The 25,710-nt window shown below is 38.2% G+C and overlaps 1 protein-coding gene across 4 annotated transcripts in view; it reads right to left on the bottom strand.

Annotated features, from left to right (window-relative positions):
* Nucleotides 1–2,427: 2,427 nt before the first annotated feature.
* The window catches only part of Rasgef1b (RasGEF domain family member 1B), a 564,489-nt gene continuing 541,206 nt past the window's right edge, over nucleotides 2,428–25,710 (bottom strand). For 3 of the 4 annotated variants that reach the window (XM_070012940.1, XM_070012942.1, XM_070012943.1), the window contains 11 exons: nucleotides 25,213–25,350; nucleotides 17,251–17,466; nucleotides 16,435–16,509; nucleotides 14,662–14,757; nucleotides 14,457–14,559; nucleotides 12,781–12,860; nucleotides 11,776–11,871; nucleotides 6,461–6,556; nucleotides 5,978–6,101; nucleotides 4,750–4,822; nucleotides 2,428–3,812 (listed from right to left, as the gene is read on the bottom strand). In XM_070012940.1, coding sequence (XP_069869041.1) covers nucleotides 3,788–3,812; nucleotides 4,750–4,822; nucleotides 5,978–6,101; nucleotides 6,461–6,556; nucleotides 11,776–11,871; nucleotides 12,781–12,860; nucleotides 14,457–14,559; nucleotides 14,662–14,757; nucleotides 16,435–16,509; nucleotides 17,251–17,466; nucleotides 25,213–25,350 — 1,122 coding nt within the window. In that variant the 3' untranslated portion in view covers nucleotides 2,428–3,787. The remainder of the gene's footprint in view (nucleotides 3,813–4,749; nucleotides 4,823–5,977; nucleotides 6,102–6,460; nucleotides 6,557–11,775; nucleotides 11,872–12,780; nucleotides 12,861–14,456; nucleotides 14,560–14,661; nucleotides 14,758–16,434; nucleotides 16,510–17,250; nucleotides 17,467–25,212; nucleotides 25,351–25,710) is intronic. The other variant, XM_070012941.1, reaches the window with a different exon arrangement.

Raw genomic sequence — 25,710 nt, 5'->3', positions numbered from 1 at the left:
TCCGCCAAACACGCTGCTCACAGCTTAGAGCTTTTTTTCCTGGCGTGCTTGAACAGATCACCTCCTCAATTAGTCCACTCACTAACAATTCCTGGTGTTGTTGATGCTTGTCTCTACTGGGGCTTCTACCCAGCATAAACACATATATTACAACTGCATTTACTAGACTGTTGTGGAGTCCAAATATATGGTACAAGCGGGAGTAGTGACTTCCACAGGTAAGTTACAATTTTTTAAACCAGGCTTACTTGGACATTAAAACAAGAGGCTAATCATTTAGGTATGGGATGCTGTATTTTTTTTTAGAATATTTTTTGTAAATTTTCTAACTCTTAAAGGAAAAAAAACACAACTTAAGCATAAATAAGCTTTCTATAAAGGGCCAGTAAGTAACTGTGACTTTGGGAGACAAATCAAGTCTAGTTTACAACTATCACACTGTGGTTATAACAGAAAACAGTTACAAGAAAAATATCTAATGCATTTTGAGTACAGTCATGTTCTAATAATGCGTTATGGATATTGAGATTTGAACTTTATATAATTTTCACCTGTCATGAAATATAATTATTTCAAGTTTCTCAACCAACCGGTTCCCTTGCAGGGAATACCAGCTAGTTAACCCTGACATCAACTGAAATGGTAAATTCCAAGAAAAGGCAGTACAAGGAGAAAAGAGGCAGAGTTAAGGAGTTGTACTAAGCACATTTCTGAATTTTTTGTAAGATGTTTTGCCAGCTTAATTTTTTTTTTCCTGGCTAGGGAGCAATAGATCCTCCCAGGACTCATCAAGACTACTTAAGGGCTCAACTTTGCAGCAGACCTATCATATAGCTCATCCCTAGCCCACACTAATCTCTACTTTAACCTCTTGTATACTGAGCTAATTTTCTTCTGCACAGATACCAGCCACCCAGACCACTCTAATAGTCCCGAACCCCCTGGAATTATTCACACTTGTCAATCCTGAATTTTTTATTCTATTTTTTTTTTTACCTAGTTCAATCTTTCCTTTCCTTTGAAGCATTCCCCCTCACCCTCCCCCCCCCCCCACACACAGACCAGCTTTTCTTCTACTTTCTGCTTCCTCCCCACCCTTACTAGTCTCTCCTGTGGCCCTGCCTAGCGTGCAGTTCTTCCTTCTCTTGAGAACTGCTAAGTAATATAGATTGAGGGAAAGAAAGGGAAACTGCTAGGTAGATAAGAACTAAAAAGTGGAAGATGTAACATGTGGTCCATCATAAGGCTTCTTGTTCCTGTAAGTGCCTCTGAGTTCTGCTTAAATGTTTCTTCTTGTAATACTGTGAGGCCTGCTTAAACACTTCTTCCCATAATTCTCTATGTGCAGAACACTCTCAACCAATGAAAAGAGCCAGGGCAGCACAAGCACAAGCCATCAAGCAATCAGTGCAAAGCCTAGAAGAGGAGATATGGGAGGAGCCCCATAAAACAGTAACTGTCCTCTGAGAGAGTTCTTCTCTAGGGCCCCTCTCCCAATTCAGGCTTTTGCTATTTTATTCTCACAGATTTTTAACATTGAAATAAACTTAATCTGTTTACCTTAAACATTTTACTGACTTGTAAAGAAATCTATCCCCCTAAATGACATCAAAACCTTTCAATGGTTATAGCTTTCTTGTAGAATTGATTCCGTTACCTCATCAATTAAAATCTCTGGCGGGCGCCGGTGGCTCACGTCTATAATCCTAGCTACTTAGGAGGCTGGGATCTGAAGATCGTGGTTCAAAGCCAGCCCGGGCAGGAAAGTCCGTGAAACTCTTATCTCCAATAAACCACTCAGAAAACTGGAAGTGGCACTGTGGCTCAAGCGGTAGAGTGCTCGCCTTGAGCTGAAGAGCTGAGGGACAGTGCCCAAGCCCAGAGTTCAAGCCCCATGATCGACCAAAAACAAAAACAAAAACCCAAAATCTCCGGGAACAAAAGAGACAGGAGTGTCTATACTCTAAGTAGATAGAATCCAGGTCCAAAAGTTTCAGTATCTTCTGGGCCTCACTGCAGATCTACAGTTCTAAACAATATGAGTAAATAAAATCCCCAGACAACGTACAAGGATACTGAAGTTTTAGATGTGCTGGTCGTTTGAAGTCTGAACTCTGGAAGTAGAAGGTTCAAACCCTTGTGCTTCTTATTAGTCATGTGGCCATCAACAACTTACCATTTATCAAAAAAAACTATGGTGATGATCACATTATCTGTGATTAAATATTTAGAAAGTACCTGGCACTTGCTATTCATTAAATATTTAATATGATTCGGTTTTAGAAAATAAGTATCCCTGCACATACTCCTAAAAGTTACTTTCTTACAGCTGACATTCTGAGCTGGTCACAAGAAATGGAACTCCTGTGATTCCATGCCCACCCACCCCACATTCCCATCCATAAACACAAAGAAGGACACCACAGCTCCTGGCAGCAGAGTGGGAATTATATTGATGGTTGTAAAAGGACAAGTTGGAGACACTTTAGACCCATTGCGGTGAAGCAGAGCACACACACATGCTTGGTTCTGGCAACCACAGTAGGAGGTTTCCAGATACAGCTCTGGTTTGAACATGGTGTTTTGCTTTTCATTAGCACAGATTACTACTCTACAGTTTCTCCTAGAGTAAAGATACATAATAGCTGTTTGCAGAGCAACTATAGATCGATTTAGATGTTTAACAGGCTGAACTATTTCACAAGCAGATCCATCATTGTCTCCACATCAACATATTTGTCAGCTGTTTTGATTCACTTGCTAAGGGTGAGGAGGTCACTTTTCCAATTTACTCTTTGTTTATAGGTTTAGTCACCAACAGACTCCAAGAAGTAACCATAAAAATTAGTCTGTTAAAGAAAATAAACCTGTAATTATGACAGGGTTTTGTTTTGTCGTTAAACCTTCAAAGTCAGATAACTTAAATTTACAAGGAAAAAAAATAGGCATCATGGAAAACTAAGTAACAAAAAAACTACAAAACAACAATACATCTGTAGAACACAGTGGTCAGTTAGTTGTAAACAGTTCCAGAAGGGCAAAGAGAGCCAAAAGTCCCTCTAGCTTGGTTAGCAGTCCAATGACAAACTCTGCTTTTTTTTTCTTTCTAGTGGCTATTTTCCTACCACAGTGTTAAGCTTCATTCTTATATTAAATAACTTATATGGGTAAAAAGGAGTTTGCTAACCAGCAGCCAACTCAAAACTTCATAGGAAGAAGGAGGAGAGGAATTTACAACACAACACATACTAAAGGAAGTAAAGTCCATGGTTGGAATCAAACCAGTCTTCCCTTGCCTGGCTGAGGTCTGATATCTAAACTGAGGGGGATTTTCCCTCCCTCCTCTCCTTTTTTCATTTAAATTAACAAAGAAACATGGGCTTCCTAAGAGCCGGTGCTCAGCCGAGTAAGTCCCATTAGCAGCAAATGTTCAACCAAATAAGCAAAGCACACACACGCACAAAAGAAAACTCCATCCAGGTGCAGAGCTGTGATTCACATGGAAATTCCAAAAGATGAATCATGTCAGAGCCAGGATCTTTAGAGGATTCTTTCTCAAGTGTCTTCAGTGAACATTTCAGTCCCACAAAACCTTGAGTCAATCTGTCAGCTGTGGGAAATGACTTTCCCATCTGCTCTGCAGTGGGCTTTCTTGCTTTGTTGATCTGAGATCTCCCAGGGCTGAGGGGTCTCCATGACCTGTCCTAGGAGGAGATGCCAGAAAACAAAGGCCAGCCTTTCTGTGGTCTGCACCATGCAGCAGCAACAGCAACAGCAACAGGATATGTTAAACTCTGCCTAACAGGCTGGACCTATAAAATAAAGAAGAGCATGTAAGATTGATGGCAGCTTTTAGGTCCAGGATCCATACATTTTGTTTAGTATACATGTTCTCTTTTCCAAGTTTTAAATTTCATTTTACATAGGTAAAACCAAAAAGGGGAAGAGAGTAGTAATTGCATGTTGGAAGACTGTGGTACTGTTCAGCCAGGACAAAAGCATTAGGTCCTACGCAAAATATAACTAAAGCAAAAAGAGATAGGTAGAGGCATGGCTCAAGTGGTAGAAGACCCAACTAATAGCTCAAATAGCAGCAGAGGGGGAAGAAAAGTGTGTATTGTAAAGCAATTTTGATAGTACTACATTATATCTTGTCCTGGGGCTGCTTTTACCTATTAGAGTATTTTAAATGCCTAACGTACAAATACTTACAGTTTTGTTTGAAAAATACTAATAAAATAGCAACTTATTAAAAAAAATTGAGTAAAAACTCCTGATTGTTCTTAAAGTCCCAATTTTCTTTATCAAACTGAAGAAGGGAGTTCATTGCCATAACACCCCAAACTTACCACTTTAACCTGAATTTAGTCTCAGATTTCCCCCTCCCCTTTCTTAATCTCAAGTCAAAAGGATTCAGAAATAAGAACTGATCTTTTAATCTTTTAGGCAAGGGAAAACAGTTTGTTTTTTTAATATTTACATTTTTAGCACATGTTTAGCCCTACTGCATGGTAATTTCAACTCTAATATAATACTATTATAACATGAAAAGCAATAAAACTAAAAAGCAGTATACTGAATGATGGCAGTGAGAATTCCAAGCCACAAAGATTCAGTTACCAGAATGTTAAGATTCCAAAAAGTGAGAAAGGTAGCCTGGGTTTCCCATGGAATGCATGTTGGCTTTTTTTCAGGTAAAACCATTATTTCCTGTAGACTTGCACAACCATGAGAAGAAATGAAACCTACCTTAAAGACTTCCATCTGTCTTTCTCTGTGTGGTTTTCAGGTCCTTCACTCTCGTAAGAAGCCAAGTAGAGAGCTACAATTAACCAAGGAAAAGACTGCTTCAGTACTGAGGCCTCGTCCCTGTTAGCCATCCCCTGCACTCTGGGGTTTTTTTGGTTGTTGTTTGAATCCTTACATTTTTAGGCCAATTTTTTCATCTTTCTAATATTTTTTTCTTTTTCTTTTTTTGGTCAGTTGTGGGCTTGAACTCAGGGCCAGGGTGCTGTCCCTGTGTTCTTTTGTTCAAAGTGAACACTCTACCACTTTGCACCATAGCTCCATTTTCAGTCTGGGATTAATTGCAGATAAGTCTCAGGGGGACTTTTCTGCTCGACTGGCTTCAAACCATGATCCTCAGATCTCAGCCCCCTGAGAAGCTAGGATTTCAGTTATGAGCTACCAGTGCCCAGCCCTTTCTTACTTTTTAAAATCAAGGAATAGTAATAGTAATACTAGTAATAGTAATGCTAACTTAAAATTCTCTTCACTCCTTACTGTAGACACTATCAATGTACTATAAGGTATTATTAACCAATAGATATACTGATTGTTAGAATTTTAGGATAATTACAAAATAAATAGGAAAAAAACAAGTTTTTTTTATAATTCTAATCTTTTCCAGTGAATTATTTCTATATATATCCAATCATGTTTTTCTGTTTCCATTTCCCTAATTTTTAACAGATCAAGTTTTTCCATTATTTTCAGGGAGCAAAGGATAGCAAGTCAGTGTTTTGGTTCCTAACTCTCATTATTTGGACTATCAATAGACCACAAAACACCTTTCCCTCATTGGAGCAAATTGAAATAAGAAAAATCACTTTCAAATGTCTTCTTCCCAAAGCAGATCAGGTATTAAAAATATAGATAGATAAGATAGATAGATAGACAGACAGACAGACAGACAGACAGACAGACAGACAGACAGACAGACAGACAGACAGACAGAAAGACAGAAAGACAGTCAGAGAGACAGACAGACCTGGAAGTACACTGCATAGGAGCGAATACTAAATGAAAATCTTTTTGGGACAAATCCCAAGGCTATCTGTGCAACCAAACACCCTAAGATGGAATAGAACAGAGGAATGATCTCATACATGAGGAGTAATCAAGCGTCAAGCAGCTGTGTTCTAGTTTTCTAAATGCAGATCTGGGTATGCTCCATAATCCAACAGAATGGCCTTACCATCTTCACTGAAGACAGGAACTGTGAGGAGATACTGCAAGATCTTCCGGTCCCTCTCAAATGGACACTCAACTTGTTTCCATGTCATAAACTCACTTACTTGTTTGGCCAGTTCCCAAAATTTCTGGGAGAGAATATAAAAATTTTAAAGGGAGTCATCAAAAATTGCGTGTGTTGTTTTTAAACTGCTTAATTACAATTTTTTTTAATTTAACAAAAACTGTATCTGCTGGCTAGGTGCAGGTAAAATTTACTAATGCTCTCTCCCATCGTCCTCTTCCTCATCATGTAGTATTAGTAACACTGTGGCTACTCTATGTGGTTTGGTATTGTTAAGTTTTTACAAAAGAACAAGGAAAGAGAAAGTTGTTTTGTTTTGTTTTCCTGGAACTAAAGAGCTATCTCTAGCTGCCTGGCCTGGCCTGGAATACTGAGAAACTGTCTGTGCTCTCACTGACAAACATTTTACTGGATCACACTCACCTCAAAATTGACATGGCCATTTGGAAGGCGGTTGGCACAGCCCTCATTAAGGAAATAAATATCTTTGATTAGGAGACTGAAGAATGGTATCACAATCTAGAAAAAAACAAAAGATTCAAGTTTGTGTGGGTAAACAAAACATTTAAACCTCTCATCAAATAGTACAGGAATTAATGAACAACATTAAATGAATTGCACAAAAGACCTGAGAAAATTAAGGTACTTTGATTTGCATACAGCAGTTTCTTCCTTTTTAACATTTTGTGAATGGCATTAATAACCAAACAAAGCAAGAAAAAGTAGTGTTGGGAAATAGATCCTTTTCCTATGGATTCTCCTATTCTCCCAATGCCACAACTGATAATAAAATCTGAACATTCTAGCTTCTATTAAAGGAAAAATACCTAAAAGAATTTTTTTATTTTTATTTAGCAACTTCTTAAACACAGCACAACCTTAAACACATGATCCACCTTCATATCAGACTCTATAGCTACATCATTTAGACATCTCCATTTTAGTTGGGGGTTATTTTTGCTTCAGATGGTTTTATTTTGACCCTTAAAGGCATTGCTCAATATAATGAGAGAGCTTGGAGCTTCAGGCAATAGTTGTTATAAACTTCCCATTAAGTAAACCTGGCCTGTGTATTAGAGAACAAGTCAGCACCTGCTGCTGTGGAAAAATCACCTCACAAAAGTACCTGGCACAATTTGCTTTGAGATAGATGTGCTGAAGTGAAGGAAGAATGTAAATATGTACGTTTAAATGAAAGCTTTCAAAAACAATGAACTTCGGTAATACTTTCCTCCCTTGATTCTTTAGTTCAATGAGGTAGTATTTAATTATTAAACCTAAAGTAGTAAACTTCAAGAAAATACCCTAAATCTCATTGAATCCATAAAAAGCAGAGAAAAAGCCTTAGTATGGTCATTTCTCCTTCCTCTCAAATGCTAAAATATTTTAAAGATTCTAAAAATTGTACGGTATAAGTAATACACTAAACACAGATTGTTTCTGAAGTTTTATAACTTTGTGTGGTATGTCTACACCAAATGAATGGAAGAAAAGCATACTGCTAGCTTGTGAACAAAAGTATTAAAAAAACAATCCACTTATAGAAAGAAATTCAAATATTAAATAACAATTCATTTGTAAAGAGAAATGTAGATATTCCCTTAAAAAATTTAAAAAAAATAACACCAGAACATGATTAAGTTATACAGGACTCTAAGCATTAACACACAACGAGACCAAAAGAGAATATTCTTAGGGGAGGAACACAAGGACACAATGCGTATGTGTATCTGATCATACAAAATGATATTTATCAAAATAAAGAACTCCAGGAAATAAAAACAAGATGTTTTTTTCTTTGTTATTATTTTTGTTTTCTTTTCTTTTTGTTTTGTTTGTTCATTTATCTGTCTTTGGGAGAGTAAGGGTTGGGACAGAGATGGCGGGACAAAAAGTGAACAAATGCAGCAGTGGTACTCACTAACCACTAAGATGAAAATGAACTATACAACTTGTGGGTGGGGACAAGAGAGAAAAACTGGGAGAGAGCGAGGAGAGGGGTGACACTGTCACACAGGTACCTGTCACACAGGTACTCTTTACCTGACTTACATAATGGTAGCCCCTCTCTACATTACCTTTATAGTAACAACTTTTTAAAAATAAAATAGAAAAGGTATTTTAAAAATAAAACTTTGATTAGTTTTGTTTCATTGATCTCTGAAAATAACCAAAATTTAAATTCACTAGCTCTCTTGAATATACTTTTTATATTATCTTTTATTATCTTTAGTACAATGGAGTGACCACTCAATAAATCAGTTTATCATTTTATAAGTACAATGCATTAATCATTTGTTCTTTTCTGTAAAGTCTCCACAGGTAAATCAGTAAGATCCAGCTAGCTTCTGCTAATTTTTCTACCTATTGCTTTACTGTGTTAGCATTAAAAGTATACCTGAACCTTGTTGCCTCGTTGAAAGAATACTTATGGCTGAGAAGCAACAGGATTTGGACTCAGACATAATTTTAAAATCTGGCTTCAACATATTTTATCTTATATGTAAAACTTAGATCTAATTTATAAATATATATATGTAAGCATATATGGGGTCATATGCATATGTACACAAGTGTATTAACTAAAGAATGGTGTGTGCAGGGGAGAATTCCAATGATGTAATTCTTTTGAACAACTGTTACAGTCTAACATAATGAATTTGAGGTATCAGGACAGACAATGGTAAGGTCAAGGATGGGGGTTAGACAAAGAAAAGAGGAAGGATGAGAGAAAGCAGTCATAATATTCAACACATACATATATGTGCATGTATATACATGTTGCACTAGGAGAATTAAGGGATGGGTGGAGTTGGAAGAAATGGGGAGAATGATAAAAGGAATGACAATGATCAAGATGTATTGTACTCATAAACTGACATGTAGAATTTGAGAAGCTAATAAGAAAAAAATCTGACTTCACAATTTGCTGCTGGTAAAAGGTAGAAGTTAGCAGACTGTAGCCTTTTTATATGGCCTATGAGCCACACTTCTTATATTTTTAAGTGGCTGGAGGTTTGGGGGTATTCAAAAGCATAATACCTGGGAATACATGAAAAATATTACAAGAAATTCAAATTATAGTGACAAGAGAACTTTGCCAGAACACAGGCAATATCATTTGTCTATTTTTTAGCTATGTCTGCTTTCATGCTGTTATCCAAATTGAGTATGTACTTAGACAAAAATAAAGACACATCATCTTAGACAACCTCAGGAAAATGAGAACCAAATTAGCATCAAGATGTAATATTTGTATCCTGGAACAGCTTTTAAGCAATGACTTTTATTATTTGGTGCTGGGATATGAGATTCATGGAGTGTTATTCATTCACTGACTCATATAGGTATATTTAAACTTTTTCAAAGTTCATGCCATAGGTGAATTATTAGTGTTGGGTGGAAGAATTGTTCTTTCTATGACTTTTGCTTTCAAGGGTGCTCACAAGACTTTCTTTTGAATATCTGAATTACTCTTTTATGGAAAGGAAAACATAACTCATCTTAGTTAGAAAATGCCTACAGACATCAAGAAGGTAATCTTAACAGGTTTCTTCAGCTTCTCATTTACTCATGGAAAATTCTCATTAGATCTGAATATCCCTCTACAAAGATCCCTATGCAATCTAACATAGCAAGAATCAGCAGAACACACAGATGTCAGATTTCCATGCATACTAAATGAACATAGGAGTAGGAGAGAGTAAATATTTTGTTTCTACAAGGTCTTAATGATGATGATGATGATGTTATGAGTGGGAGAACTTCTCAAGTAATGATGTTTTCCATTTCTCTTTTAAAATATTCTTAGACAGTCAGCAATTGTACTTTATAGATATAATCAGTTCCACACCTAGCAGGGAATACTAATGAGCAGGGGTAAGTTGACAGGAACACAAACAGAATAGCAAAAGAATGAACATCATGAAATCGTATGAGGAATGATTAAAAGCCTGGAGACACAAGTATTCACAGATGGAAAGGAGTTAGTCAGAAAGAACTTCAGGGCTCGTATGTGGAAGAAATATTTGCTTTTCCCTTTAATAGGGACTAGGAAATAGGCCACTTTGACCACATAAATTTGAGATTTGAAAGATCAGAGATGCTATTTTTTAGTTATGCTTCCAGGAAAATTATAAAATAAGGACTTTCTTTATTCCAAAGAAAGTCTTCCCTCACCTCAAAAAAAAAAAGTAGAGGAATCCCAGTTTTCTTGAGTAAAAGATGTATTTGACTAGAAATGTTTTCATTCTTATTGTCTTGGGAGCAATTGTGAACAAGAAACGGCACATTTCTTTGAATAGCTGTGGTTTCACTTGTTTCATTGAACTACAGGGTACAATTCATAAGCTGGCACAAGATTGGTTTAAAGAAGTAAATGAAAGCAGAAAGAATTTATTATATTCTATAAAGAATAAATATTTCGGCCTTTTTTTCCCCTGAAAAAAGCTAGTGGAGTCCCACAAGTGAGATTTCTCGGAGAGGCTAGACAGCAGAATTACTGTAGCCCACAAAGCAGCATCTGAGATGGGAGCCCACGGCATTTATGCAGAGGCAGAACCACAATTAATCACTGGGGTCCAGGCAAAAAGACAACGTGCCTTGCCTGTAACACTGGGAAAGTGCATGTGGTCATGTATCCCTTCACTTCAGTGGGAAGGGCTCCTCCCATATACCAGATGATTCTCCGAAGCAAAAAAGAAATCCCTCAGATTAGGTCTTTTCTCCATGGAATCATATCAATACTGGGATTTTGGCAAGCACAACTTACAACCTGAGAAACTTTACAGTGGGTGTTAAGTTTTCTTCATTTAAAAACAAAAGCTCATGTGTATATAACACATCAGATGTGGTTGAGATCCCATTTAGCATCTTCAGAAGATAGGTTTTGTGTTTGTTTTCATTTTCAATCATTAAGATGGAAGCTGTTAGGGGGAAGTGACTTAGATACCATGAAATATTTTGTCCCCTTGTTTTTTTTTTTTAATTTGCTGAAAATACATGTTAAAAGATAGACAGAAAGCAAAGGACTGCCTCTATCAAGCAACCTCGGTTAACCATTTAGCATAATAGGTATAAACATCCCAAGTAACATGAGAGTCAAATGTCAAGACAATTTATCCTTCCTCTAGAAGGAAATATAAAAGAGAAATGCAACAAGAAAGGACCCTAAGATTCAAGCATAGGGTGGAAACAGGAGAGTACTAACTTGTTTAAAAGTAGGGTAGAAAGGGAGAAGATCTTTAATTTCTCAGATATAACCCCTCTATTTTTTTTGCCACCCACATATCTAATTAGTAACACCAGGCCTAATGCTATAGCAACCAACTTACTTTCTGAAAATAAATGACTTAATAGTGAGAGGCAAGCTAATTCTTTAAAGAGAAAAGGTTACATTAAGTCAGCGACCTGGTGCAGTGTTTAAATGTCTTTTTTTCTATTAAACCAAATTGCTCCCTAACGCTATTAGTCATCTCAGCATATGATTTAATTTATTTCTAGGTACACAACTCAGAGGCACTGCAGAGTAAGTATTTCAGTAATGCAACAATAACACAGTTATCTATATTCGCCAAGTTCTTTACCAAGTCACCTTTACGTTCCCCATAATTCAATTTTCCTTTAAGATTTCCCTTCCTGTGTGGCTGGTGATGAGATTTCTATAGTATGCATCTCTCTTAGATCTACACAGGTAAAAGCAATGCTACCATGAATAGCATACTATTGTAAGTGCATACCTTCTCTCTGCTGCTATGAGCAGTTAAAGACCTTTGTGCTGCCCCACGAAGAGCTGTTCGGTAATTATAGAAATTGCTGGAGGGGTCCATCTGATGCTGTAAAGAGAAAATAGCATTAACCGTATACTTCTTAGCTGTAGAAGTTCACAAGATCACATTTACCTAGACAATAAAAACTCAAAATAAATTAGAGAGCTCATTAGGAATATAATTTGTCTCTCATAAACAAATGTGCAATTGCAACTCACTACAACTCAAATGTTTTCTTTGTGTTACAACACAAATCTGACATCAGCTTTGGTAATATTATACCTAAACCGTATGTATTTACACTAATTATTAAGAGCAGAGCTAACACTAGTAAGATAGAGTCAAATGCTAGCATTAGGAAAACATCCCTCATGTGAAGGTCAATGGGCCAGGTGATGGTGAGCCAGGCCTTATGACCCAATGCTTTATAGTAAACTTGATCTCTACACTTGACCACAAATCATTCACAAATAATTAAAGCATATCGTTTTGCAAGAAGGAAAATAAATGTATTGGATAATACAAATAAAGCAGCATAGATCTAATGGTAAGTCTCAGTTTCTGGGAAAACTCAGGAAAGAATAATTACTATTTCCATGGTCACAGGGAGGTGAATGGGATTAAACACACATGCTCTTGTGCACAATTCTAACTATCATCAGAATTGTATATTCTCATGGCTTTTCATAGGTCAGCTAAATTTGCTGAAAGAATGGGTAATGTATACTCCTTGGGGATAAGGAATGCAACCTACCATGGGCCACTAAAAAGCAGTAGGTCAAGTAGGAAGCAACACTCTTCACTATTCAGGGCCCTGATTCTTCTCCAGATTACATGATGCAACTGAAATGTCTGCACTTGGCCATTACCCCAAAATGTACATCTCTGCTTTTAAAAGGGCTAGACTAAAGCCTTCTTCCTCAATTCAAATTCCTTTCCCTTTCCTTCTTCTAGGTCTGTAAGACTCTTTCTTACCTCAAGAACATCAAACTTTGCAGTCTTCACTTTGGCCCAGGTTTTTTTTAGTCGAGAGACTGGGCTCATATTCATGCCAGCTTCTCATTTTAAATGCATAGAGGGAGAAGAAAATTGACACAGAGATTAAGAAAAGTAATTCTAACATACTCCTGAGAAGCATATTCTTAAGTTACGAAGACCCACATCTTACTCATAAGTAACAAACTCCAATTTTACAACTTTTTCCTGTACATTCTTCCTCAGCCAAGAAACTTTATCTCAACTATCAGTTACCCTGAGCAGTGGTGAGTACATTTTCTTGATACAGGGAAAAGGAGTAAACATTTTAGACTGTTCAAGCTATATGGTTTATGTTGCCACTATAAACAGTCATGTTATCATGTTTCAGTGCAGGAGCAACTACAGACAGCCAAGTAACCAAGTAACAAGGCTATGTCCAACAAAACTTTACTTAGGGACACTGTAATCTGAATTTATAATATGTTCACATTTTAGAAACATTATTCATTTTTAAATCATCTAAAAAAATGTGAGAACTCAAAGCAGACCAGGAGTGGGCCAGACTAGGTCATAGGTCACAGGTCGTAGTTTTCTAACTCTTGACCTGGATCTCCATAGTTACCCATGCTTTGTATATAGCATCTCACATATCCACTGGACCAACCCAGGAGAAAAAGCTGATTCCAGGGCTAAGGAATTTCCCTCATCCTCATCCAGCTAACCAGGTACAGAGACGGGAAGCTAACGCTGGTCTGACCCCGTAATCCACACTCTCCTAGCATGCTGTGCTACCTCCTCTAAATGATGAGTGCATACTTCAGTGACTTGCAGTGGGAAAGGAACCCACACAAGCCTAAATAAATCCAGGTATGTCATCCATGCCACCACTACCCATAATTTAAGATCAAGAAGAGGGAGCTTGCCAATTGAGGTAAAATTTACACATAGAAAAATACACTGATCCTAAATATACCATAGAATTAATTTGGAAAACATAGATGTCTATGTATCTTCACATTAATCAAGATACAGGAGCAATGTACTATCATCCCAGAAAGCACCCATGGACTGACTTCCTGTCAGTCTCCTCCCCTCACTCACTCCAGAAATCAGGGCAGTGGTTGCCTATCACCACTATTAGCTTTTTCCATATGATTTAGTCTCAGGTCATATATTTCTAAAAGGCTTGATGTACAAGCTACCAATGTCTGTTAAAAATTCTTTATTTAGATAAATTCCTCCCTTATAATTGTGTGTATATGCATGTGTGTATTCTGTGTATAGTGTGTGTGTGTGTGTGTGTGTGTGTGTGTGTGTGTGTGTGTGTGTATGGTGTATATAGTCTAGGCAAGTGACTATCTCTGAGCTACATTGCCAGCCTCTACTTAAAGCTTTCAAAGATAAATGTAAAATATTACATAAATTATGCAAATTTATGAAGTATACGTGCACCAATCTGACTATTTAAAGCATTCTGAACATTATGAAATAATTCAGTTCAGTTCTTCAACCATCTAAAAAATAAGAATTACTCTTAAGGCTGGTGCCCTAAAAGAAACCAGTAAAATAGAACATGGTTCATTAGTAAAATTGTACTATTCACATACTTTTGGTGGCTACATTTCATAGGCCCCATAAAAATAAAGGACATATTTCACTGAGAAAATACTCACAGATTATTGCCATCAAGGAATTAAAGTTGCCAATATTGAAACATTCTCGAGCTACATCAATGAAATACTCTATCATTCTTGCTCGGTGTTTCTTCTTCACAGGCTGTGTGAAAAGACAGTGAAAGGCAGTTGTGAACACCCAACAGACATAAAGTAAGCATGAAGAATATTACAGGGAGGAGGCAGACAAAACTGATTTCCTCACCATGCAGATTTCTGTCGCAACCAAGTAGCTTAGTCGATTGAACCATTCCACATAAGCTTCTAAATTTCGTGTTTTCTTCCGCTCAGTATAGCAACTCTATAGAGAAGCAGTGAACAAGTGTTAAAGAGGGAGAGGAAAAAATGAATGTAATAGGATCTCATTGTATAAAATATAGAATCTTCATTCCCAGTTTATGGGTGATAAAGTGTGTGTGCGCGTGTGTGTATATGTGTGTGTGTGAGAGAGAGAGAGAGCGAGAGAGAGAGAAACAGAGACAGAGACAGAGGGATAGAGAGAGAGAAAGAAAAGAAACAGAGAGACAGAGAAAGAGAAGAGACAGAGTCAGAGAGACAGAGAGAAAGGAACACCAACCAAACAGTCTTTATTATCCTTATAGAATAGCAAAATCTCTTAGAGTGATCCAGTGAATATAGACTTCGATGCATTTCTTTTCTTTGGTCGGTCATGGGGCTTGAACTCTGGGCCTGGGCACTATGCCTCAGCTCTTCAGCTAAAGGCCAGCGCTTTACCGCTTGAGCCACAGCACCACTTCTGGTTTTCTGAGTGATTTACTGGAGATAAGAGTCTCACGAAGTTTCCTGCCAGGGCTGGCTTTGAACCATGATCCTCAGATCTCAGCCTCCTGAGTAGCTAGGAGCCACCGATGCCTAGTTTACTTTGATGCATTTTTGTAACATACCTTGCCCAAGAAACAAAGTTACTCTGGCTAGGATCCATCCTCAGAAACACAATTCATAGGAAGGATTTTGGCTGCCCTATAATCTTGATCTCACTAATAGGTTACAAGTCCTGACTGCTATCCACACATCTCAAATTAAGTTGTAGGACAAAAGTTTGAAGCATCATGCACCAAGAAACAAAATACCTTCCAAAGAAAATAAATGGAAGTCTACCCTATCTTGGTTATTATTAGTGTGGTGAGTGATATCTCATTCAAAAGCAAAAGAAATTAATCTCATCTTGAAGTTCAAGGTCAAGCTTGAAGAGGTTCACTATCACCTCTTTCCTTCCTTCTAAAAGACACACACAAAAGTGCCCACTAGTTTTCTATCACAAAACACCTTCTTCATTTCCTGTACTAACAGAAACTATTCTAAGGCCGGAAAACAGCTGTGGCCCCAGCTCCTGAAGGGGACTTTCATCAGTGGGTGACAAAGCCTTTCCATAACAATTCGAGACACTTCTGGAGGTAACTGTGGAAACAATTCTTATATATGTAGACTGATTTTCTATGCCTTTCCAGTATTATTTTCCTTACATGTGGGTTTGACATCATGAGGGTTTTGCCTTAAAAGAGAGGCAAAGCAGTGAAGAACCTTGCTTGGTGAACTGAATGTACTTCCTGTCTTTCCTGCCCCTGCTGCTGTTGAATCATAAACTGAGCATTCCTTTCTATTTTCTTTCTGGCTTAATCTGCTAAAACAATTATGCTTTTATCTTCCACCCTCATCACCACAGATGCAAGCATCTACTTGCTGTAAGAGCTTATTAAGTTTCTCTATAAGAAGGAAGAGGGAGCTAAAAGTAAGCAGTAGGTTAGCAAAAAGTTAGAGATATTATAAAAACACTCAGAGACCAAAGCTCAAGAAATGTCATGAGTCACACACAGCTAATGGAAAAAAAAAGAACAAGCAAGTTCTCATTTTCAAATGTACAACAAAATAGTTTCAATTCTTATGTCTTATATCCATTATTAAAGCTAAAGGCATTGCATTTCTAGTTGCAGGGCTGACCTTTGGATAGAGAGATTACCTTGTCATTGTCTAAGGGATCCTTCTGTACAAACGCCTGAACAAATTCTTCTGGCCCGATATAGTTGAGTCTTTCCTAAGGAGAGAAAAATAATCCAAGCCATCAACAATATTCAAGAAAAATGAAAAGGGATGGATGGTTAACAACCTCAATTAACCTTTGGTAGCACCCCTAATTCCAGTGCAAATTATAAAATAAGATCTTAGGATATTTTTCAGGGTGGGTGTAATGCTGGGGCTTGGACTCAGATCCTGGGTGCTGTCCCTTAGCTTTTTCACTCAGGCTAGTACTCTACCACTTGAGCCACAGCTCTACTTCCTGTTTTTGCCAGTTAATTGAAGGTAAGAGTCTCTCAGACTTCTGTTCATACTGACTTCAAATCATAATACTTCGATCTCAGCCTCCTGGATTACAAGTATGAGTCACTGCACCCAGCTTAAAATAAACTTTAACCTCTAAACATTTTCATCACTCTAAGGGTCTGAACAGAGGCAATTTTCTGCTAAGGTCAACATTCCAAAAGATAGAAGACTGAGTGGAGTATGGGGAAACTAATTAGAGGCACAAGTTGTACAAGCTCAGTAAGCTCCGCTTTTCAATCTTGTTTATTCATATTTATTACAAGTTAAATTCCCAAATTATCAGAAGCATTCAGAGTCAAATGCCTAAACAAACTCTGGTTTGGCTATTTTGTAGATTATCTCCCCCTTGGATTATTAACAACTCTCTGCTGACATTACTGCTGGCAAGTACATTGTCTGGTTGCCAAAGCAAACCAAATGTGATTCTAAAGGGCAGTGCTGACAACAGTCTTACCAGCTCTATGTGAGTCAGCTGCTGGGCCAACGTGTAAGGGTCGCTGCAGACGGTAATGATATCCCTCTGGATGGACTGTGGCTTGGTTTTCAGAACTGTGAGTCTATCTGTGGAGGTGGAGCTGATTTTTGCCAAAACTTCCTCATACTGGCTGAGCGTGGTGAGCTTTCGGATCAGACACTGTATCATCTGCTGGACATTCTTCCGGTATGTCTGCTAGGGAATAAAGTGAAGGGTGACATTCTTGCTCTGCACGTCCCTTTTCAGCTCTCTATAGCCTGAGAGACCATGCTATTACATGTTTTCATCTTGATCTTGGACAAACTTGGTCCAGGAAACTTACATGGGCTGAATCATCTTAAAAGAGACTCATATATACCTGGAGTGTCTCAAACCTAGAAGATGTAGTATTTTTCCTCAGGTGTCTTTTGAAAGTGGAATTCTAGTTGGCCTTTGAAAACACTACAGTCATTTCCAATTAGTTATTGAGGTGATGTAGAGTCGTAAGTGCTACATATAACTAATTCCCTGTTGTCTGGTAGGAATGTGCCTCTGACTTGTGCTAAGCTGAACTAGCTCAATCTCAAATCACAGTACCTTCCCCTAACTTCTCTTGAGGTGCACCCTCTTGTTACCACCATTCCTGTCATTCCCGATTTGACTGGTCCCAGCACATGAAAGCTATTTGACAGGAACATACATTTCCTTTACACTCCCTGCCATCACCACCTTTCTGACTTCCACAGGCAAGAAGGAAGTAGATACTCGTTTTTTTCATATCCAATCTCAGCTTGTCTCTTCTCTCTTTCATTCCTATTCCTAAGCCAGTATTAGTGTTCACCAAACTCTTCTATGTCTCAGTTTTCTCTTTAATGTGATTAGATGCCAATTTGCTCACTACTTCACTGTTATAGACACAACACACAACATTTGGTTTAAAAAGCATTGCATATATTTATGGAGGTGTCCACATCTTGATTTTGTATGTGTGTGCCAGTCCTGGGGCCTTGAATTCAGGGTCTGGGCACGGTTTCTGAGCATCTTTGGCTCGAGGCTAGCACTCTACTACTTGAGCCACAGCACCATTTCTGGCTTTTTCTGAGTAGTTTATTAGAGATAAGAGTTTCACAGACTTTTCTACCCTGCCTGGCTATGAACTGCAAACCTCAGATCAGATCCTAGTCTCCTGACTAGTTAGGATTATAGGTATGAGCCACCAGCATTGGACAATATCTAGACATTTTTTTTTTCTTTTGGTCGGTCATAGGGCTTGAAGTCAGGGCCTGGGCACTGTGCCCGAGCCTTTTCACTCAAGGCTAGTGTTCTACCACTTTGAGCCACAGTTCCACTTTTGGTTTTCTGGTGGTTAATTGGAGATAAGAGCTTCACAAACTTTCCTGCCTGGGCTGGCTTCAAACCATGATCTTCTGATCTCAGCCTCCTGAGTAGCTAGGATTATAGGCATGAGACACTGGCACCCAGCCATTTTGACTTTTAGGACATCTTTTAAATCAAAGAAATCACTTCCTAAATAAGTAATGCCTTATGTATACTCAAGTATGCCTTTGGGTATGCTTATCATAAGTTAAGGGATTATTTTCCCTTTTTGATCCAAAACTGCCAACAATCATCTTTCTTGGTAAATTAAGATGTCCATATTAGAAAAAAAGGCACATAAGCAGATTTAAGGCAAACTGAGTCCTAACAGCTCCAAGGGAGAATGCTCCCAGTGCAGATGCAGAAAGGCCCATATTTATAACTCACTGCCTTTAAAGAGGTACCACAATTACCATCTGCTGGGATTGGCTAGCAATACCATATGGTGTCTACCTATAAGCCTACAAGAACCATTATTTCCGCCCAGCCCCTAGAGAAGCCCTTTTAGCAGACTACATAGCAAAAATCCTGAGAGAGGCAAAATTACAACACACATGGAAATGGTTAATTCTTATGTATGCAAGGATTTAAAGCATACACAGGTACTTTTCCTCTTATTCTCTCTTGGTTGATGTATACTCCAGTGCTCTAACTGGCCCATTAGATGACCTTCATTTTTTTTCTATACAGATCACCTTTTTTTTTTTTTTCCCAGTCAGTCATCGGGCCTGAACTCTGGGCCTGGGCGCTATCCCTCAGTTCTTCAGCTCAAGGCTAGGGCTCACTTGAGCCACAGCGCCACTTCTGTCTTTTTCTTCTTATGTGGTGCTGAGAAATCAAACCCAGGGCCTCATTTATGCAAGGCAAGCACTCTATTACTAAGCCACCTTCCCAGCCCATCTAAGTGTTTTAAAACAACTGAACATTCAAGAAAATCTACCTTCCATTCAGCATGAATGTTATCCATTTAGAAGGTGCTGTTTGGCAATGCGTTTACCACTCAAGGAAAGTGCCTCAATTTTTGTTTTTATTTTAACATTCCAAGTCCTTGAAAGCCAAGTGAAGGTTTATTTTAAATCCCTCATCTCTGTTGTGTCCAGCCCTTCTACTTTGGTAACAGTGAGCTACCTTAAGACCATAAGTATGTAAGATGTTTTCTAAAGTAGTCTTCTATCCAAATGTCATAATAAATGCCTGTGAGAGTTAACACTACTTAAAATTATGCTAGTTCCCAGTGTATTACTCATGATAGATGATAAACATCTTTCTGAGGTACCTCAGTTACAGCACGTACCATCCACCAGGAGTAGAAAACACATGTTTTCTGCAAGAAGGTTGCAGTTTCCCAATCATTACAGTCTGTTTACAAGAGTAACCTATGACTGTCATTACACTACTATGATGCTAAACAGAATCTGCTATGGATAAGGTATATATATCCTTGTCCAGTATCAGAACATTTCTAAATTTCCTCTATAGCAAAAAAAGAAAAAAACAATTTGCTTGTTTCTCACAGAATAATTTTTAACAAGAAAAACCCAGGTTCATCCACATATCAGAGTCCTGGGTAGCATGCCAAAAAAGATAAAGCTGTCTACATTGACATGGCAAGGTCTCATCATTGTGTGTAACACACTAACACATATACACACTCTCACACACACATACACACACACTATACATACTACTTGTGCAACTGTCTGTATCTGTGCATGATTACATATACAGAGAAGGAGCTCTTGAAGGATATATTCCAAATTGGCAATCCGTGTTACTTTTAAGAGAAATATAAGATGGGTAGAATTTAGAGTACTTTTGCATCTTGTAAGTTTACTTTTTAACAATTGGAATATTTTCCTCTACTATTTGATTTATTATACACAAAAAATTGAAAATCCACACGCAATTTGATTTTTTTGTTTTTGCGGGAATAAGTAGAGAAATTGTATGGGCAGGTTACTAGTGAGCAAAACTTGCACTAGAGTATAGGAGGAAACCTATTATAATAGCCATGTGTGCATATGCACACACAGGACACAATAGGAAGGAGAGAGAATGTATATGGGCTCTTTTTTTGTTTTGTTTTGTTTTGTTTTGTTTTTTGTCGGTCATGGGGCTTGAACTCTGGGCCTGAGCGCTGTCCCTCAGCTCTTCAGCTCAAAGCAGGCGCTCTACCACTTGAGCTACAGCGCCACTTCCGATGGGCTCTTTTTAAAAAGCTTCCTACTTAGGGTTTGGGGAAATGGTGGAGAATGATAGAAGGAGTGGCACTGATCAAGATGCATTGTATTCTTAAAATAATATGTGGAACTGAAACCCGTTTGTACAACTGCTTAAAGCTAATTTTTTAAAAAATGAAGTTTCTGGGGCTGGGAAGGTAGCTCAGTGGCAGAGCGCTTGCCTTGCATGCATGAGGCCCTGGGTTCGATTCCTCAGCACCATATAAGCAAAAAGAAAAAAGCCGGAAGTGGCGCTGTGGCTCAAGAGGTAGAGCGCTAGCCTTGAGCTGAAGAGCTAAGGGACAGCGCCCAGGCCCAGAGTTCAGGCCCCACAACCGGACCTGCTCCCCCCGCCCCCCGCAAAAAAAAAATGAAGTTTCTTTCTTACACTTGATTCCATTTGTGAAGTCAAGCCTTATGCTGCTAATAAGCACGCTTCCTCACTGACTCATGAACTGTTAAATACATACTTATTCTTTTTTATAACTTCAAATGCCAGGGATGGTAATTACCTAGCAAATAATGATAGAAGTTCTTATTATGAAGTCCAGCCCCTTAAGGAAGAGAAAATTGCACTCTACTTACTAGAGTCATTTGTCATGTAACTCAATCATTTTTTTCATTTCAGGTTTCTTGCAGGCAGGTCCTAATAAACCACTTCATTTTGGGCAAATCCCCAGGGGAGAAACATATTAAAGCAAAGTATATAGACCTAACTGTCCTAGTAGATTCAAAAGAACTTGAGTAAATCATATGCAGAACACACCTGCATCCACCGGCTGCTAAAAATAAAAATCCTTGAAGTCACAGGCAAGAAGCAACAAGTCACAACTCCATCTCATGCTCCTTTGTGGAGGGAAAGAATGTTTTCTCATTCATTTATTCATCCACCTATCCACTCATTCATTCACTTACTCACTTATTCAGATTATTACGCAGAGGCAGATAAGAATTAAGGATGCCATTTTAGGGAAAGAAGGCATAGCATGAGTCCCAGTGAGAACAATTGAAAACTAAATAATTAGAAATCACAGACAGCTATGAAGGGAGGGTAGTGACAAGCAAGCTGGGGAGGGGTATGATGGTAGTTGGGGTGTTGGGTAGAGTTGGGAATTCCCTCTGAGGAAAGTCACTTAAAAATATGACAGCAGAGGATCCTGTCAAACAAAAAAGTGAGGAAAGAACATCCATCACAGAAATGTAGGGCTGAAAGGGACAGCAACACAGGACGGTTTACACCATTTATAGGGATGAGAAAGGAGGAAGGCATTTGGGAGCCTGCCGAAGCACAGTTAGACGAAGCAACTGCTAAGTGTGGGCCTGATTTCTGAATTGTGGATAAAACCAGCATTTCTCAGGAAACCCAGCCAGATCAAGGCAGGTGCATCTCTCCACACATACCCTCATTCAGTCTATTTCTCAGTTAGACTTGGCTTACCTTCCCCCCCCTTTCCATGCTCAAAGCCAGCTATAAGCTTCCCAAGGTTTATGAAGAATGTGTTATTAACATAGGAGTACTGACAAGAAGACAGAGTTGTGTGACTGTTGTGCCCTTTTTCTCAGTTCTAACTCAACTTTTTTTTTTTTTTTTTTGTCGGTCGTGGGGCTTGAACTCTGGGCCTGGGCGCTGTCCCTCAGCTCTTCAGCTCAAAGGGAACGCTCTACCACTTGAGGTACAGCGCCACTTCCGGTTTTCTGGTGGTTTATTGGAGATAGGAGTCTCACGGTCTCTCCTGCCCGGGCTGGCTTTGAACCTCGATCCTCAGATCTCAGCCTCCTGAGTAGCTAGGATTACAGGCATGAGCCACCAGCGCCCGGCCTAACTCAACTTTTAAACAGCTTGATTTTGTATTTGTGTTTTGTTCTTGTTGGTTTAGCTTAAAAGGAAAAAAAAAAAGACCAGATCTTACTCTTTGACTTGTATGACACAAGGCCATCCATTTCACATTTTCCACTGTATCTTATAAAGAAAATGCTTTTTCAAATGTTCCTTTTGGGAAGAATCAAATCATAAATTTCTATGGGTGTGTGTGTGTGTGTGTGTGTGTGTGTGTGTGTGTGTGTGTGTGTGTGTGTGTGTGTGTGTGTGTGTGTGTGTGTGTGTGTGTGTGTGTGTGTGTGTGTGTGTGTGTGTGTGTGTGTGTGTGTGTGTACCAACTCTATTAGCTTTTTACACTCACAGCCCTTAGCTTTTTTCACTCACAGATGGTGCTTTAGCATTAGTTTTTTGGTGGTTAATTGATAGGAATCTCACATACTTCCCTACCAAGCTGTCTTCAGACCACAATGCTCAGATCTTAGCCTCTTGACTAGCTAGGATTACAGGTGTGAACTACTGGTACCCAGTTATTATTTCTATTTTTCAAAAAGGCAATAGAAGGAAGATAGCTGACTTATACAGTTGAGTAGTTACATACAACTGAACTAAGACAAAGAACTGACTATACCCCAAGTTTCAGCATTTGTATAAGGAAAAGAACCATGAAGTCACTAATCTTTTGAACAGTTTGTCATAAGCCAAGGTCACTAAGCCAGAACTGACCTTGCTAAGTAAATTAACAGTTAATACCACTATCTTAAGATTTTTTTTTTTTTTTGGTCAGTCGTGGGGCTTGAATTCTGGGCCTGAGCACTGTCCCTCAGCTCTGAAGCTGAAGCTCAAGGTTAGCACTCTACCACTTGAGCTACAGCGCCACTTCCTAGCTTTAAGATTTATTGAATGGTGATACATCACTTTGGCCTTTGTGAGCATGGATATACCTGAAGAGGATTATAACAGTCAGAATTTGCAAAAGGACTCACTCAGCCTGACCCCCACCCAAAATGGCTGTCTTGAGCTGTAATCACAGTAATCACAAAAGAATTCTCCTTTTATGAATAGAATATCATAAAGGAAAGCCAGGTACACGTTTTCTAGGTGCTAATATTATATCATTTTAGTCTGATTGCTTTTTCAAGTTGGAGAAAGGGCACTACAGTGTATTCACCAGTATCAGAATAGATCAGTGTGCTTTGCAGCATACTTTTGAAAGAATGAGTTCTATTGAAAAGTTATACATGATGGCAAAATGTATTTTCAGATAAAACAAGACCTCACTACAGTTGGTGGCAAATGCTTTGTCTACCTTCTGTCCTATGTGAAAATGTACCTATACCTCCCCAAACTATGTTTTGCCCAAAGGCAAAACAGAAAGTTATTGAGGTTCTGGAAAAATAATTCAACATTTCCTATCAAAGCTATATTAAAATATAAGTTACTAACTTCCTCATTTTGCCAGCTCTCTTTTCTTCTTCCCAGAAACTTAGCAGCAACACAGAAACAACAAAGACATCTTTACCAAACAAGCCTCAACATAGAAAATCAGCCCTTCAGGCCTGCTTCACAACTAGTTCAAATTTATCAATGGTTCAATTGAGGGAAGTGATATTTATGGACGTCTAAGACTTACTTTTAATCTACATTTATTTTAGCTTGAAACAAACTATCTTTAAATAACTTCCAGCACTAGAGAACCTTTTCTCCTTTTCCAACTTTGTGAATATACACTCTGATCACTGGTTTCTGTTTTATCAAGGAATATTTATGGTCAATGCTACCAAGAGTAATATAAAACAAACCAACAAACATGGCATTATTTCCTTGTATATGAGATCCTTTACAAGTGTTTTTATTTTAGATTGGTGTTGCTTCTGTTGTAGTAGGATTGAAACCATGCCCTCTACATGCAAGCAAGTAATCAACATGGAGCTCCATCTCCACCCTCAAGTTTAAATTAGTGCTCTGAAGAATTAGTATGCTTTTCTTTCCTCTCACAATAAAAAATAAGTAAATAATTGTACTTTCCTTTTATCTGGAAATTAAACAAGCCACAACACTCCTTTCCGGTCCTACTGGCTCTCAACACTGACATATTTGTTTTCTCCTTTCCTGATCTAGATCATATACTTAAATTTATGATTTATTAATAGGCTACTTACTAATCAACTGTTATATTAATATTCTATTGACTCTGTGCATCTTAATGCTTCTTAATATGTTATTTATTTAAAGGTGCCAAACCTTTTAGGAAGCACTTAATATATAAGTAACATAAAACCAAAACATAGTTGTAACTTGAATCCTGTGCATGAATTGACATGAACATATCCCTCAACTTATCAGATAAAACTTCAGGTCATATTTCTTTGAAGTGAGATGGAATAATCATTTGTTGGATATATCACAACAGCCAACATGCCATAGCAGAAGGCTTCTCCAAAGGCAAAGCAGAAAGAAGTGCTGAGGCACTCAGATAGAATACATTACCATTTCCCACCCAGGCTATTCTGAAAGTTTTGATGGCTATGCAAAATTCAAGTTACCAACCTCCTCGCCACTGGCTATTCTGTGAGCCAGATCTTTTAAGTTTCTCATCATTCTTTCATCCCGAAAATCATAAGGAAATGTTTCAGTCCATTCTGTCAAGAGTTGAAGAATTTTGGGTGCAATTTTTCTCATCTGGCTCTAAGGAGAAAAAGCAAATGAAATTCAATGATATTTGTCAACATGCACTACGCCAAATAAATAAGCCTTTTGAGGTCGAAGAAGCAGCACTAGTTTTCCCCTATATCAACATCAAGTGTAATTAATTTCAGAGATCTATAACATTCAATTTGTATGATGTAGTTTATTAACTTTTGCAGTGCAAACCCAGGGCCTTGTGCATGCCATAGAAATGTAGTACCACCCATACTATGTTCTTTCAACAATTCCCAGTTTCCTATGTATAGTCATGATGCCACTTACACACTTGAATGAGGAGGTAAGCTAGGATCCCTTAGGAAACTAACTTTACAATCCAAGCCATGGAGTTAGCACATATAA

The sequence above is a fragment of the Dipodomys merriami genome, unplaced genomic scaffold, assembly GCF_024711535.1.
Source record: "Dipodomys merriami isolate MVZ:Mamm:240054 unplaced genomic scaffold, mDipMer1.0.p SCAF_9, whole genome shotgun sequence".
NCBI lineage: Eukaryota > Metazoa > Chordata > Mammalia > Rodentia > Heteromyidae > Dipodomys > Dipodomys merriami.
This window is presented reverse-complemented; position numbering and strand designations above follow the sequence as displayed.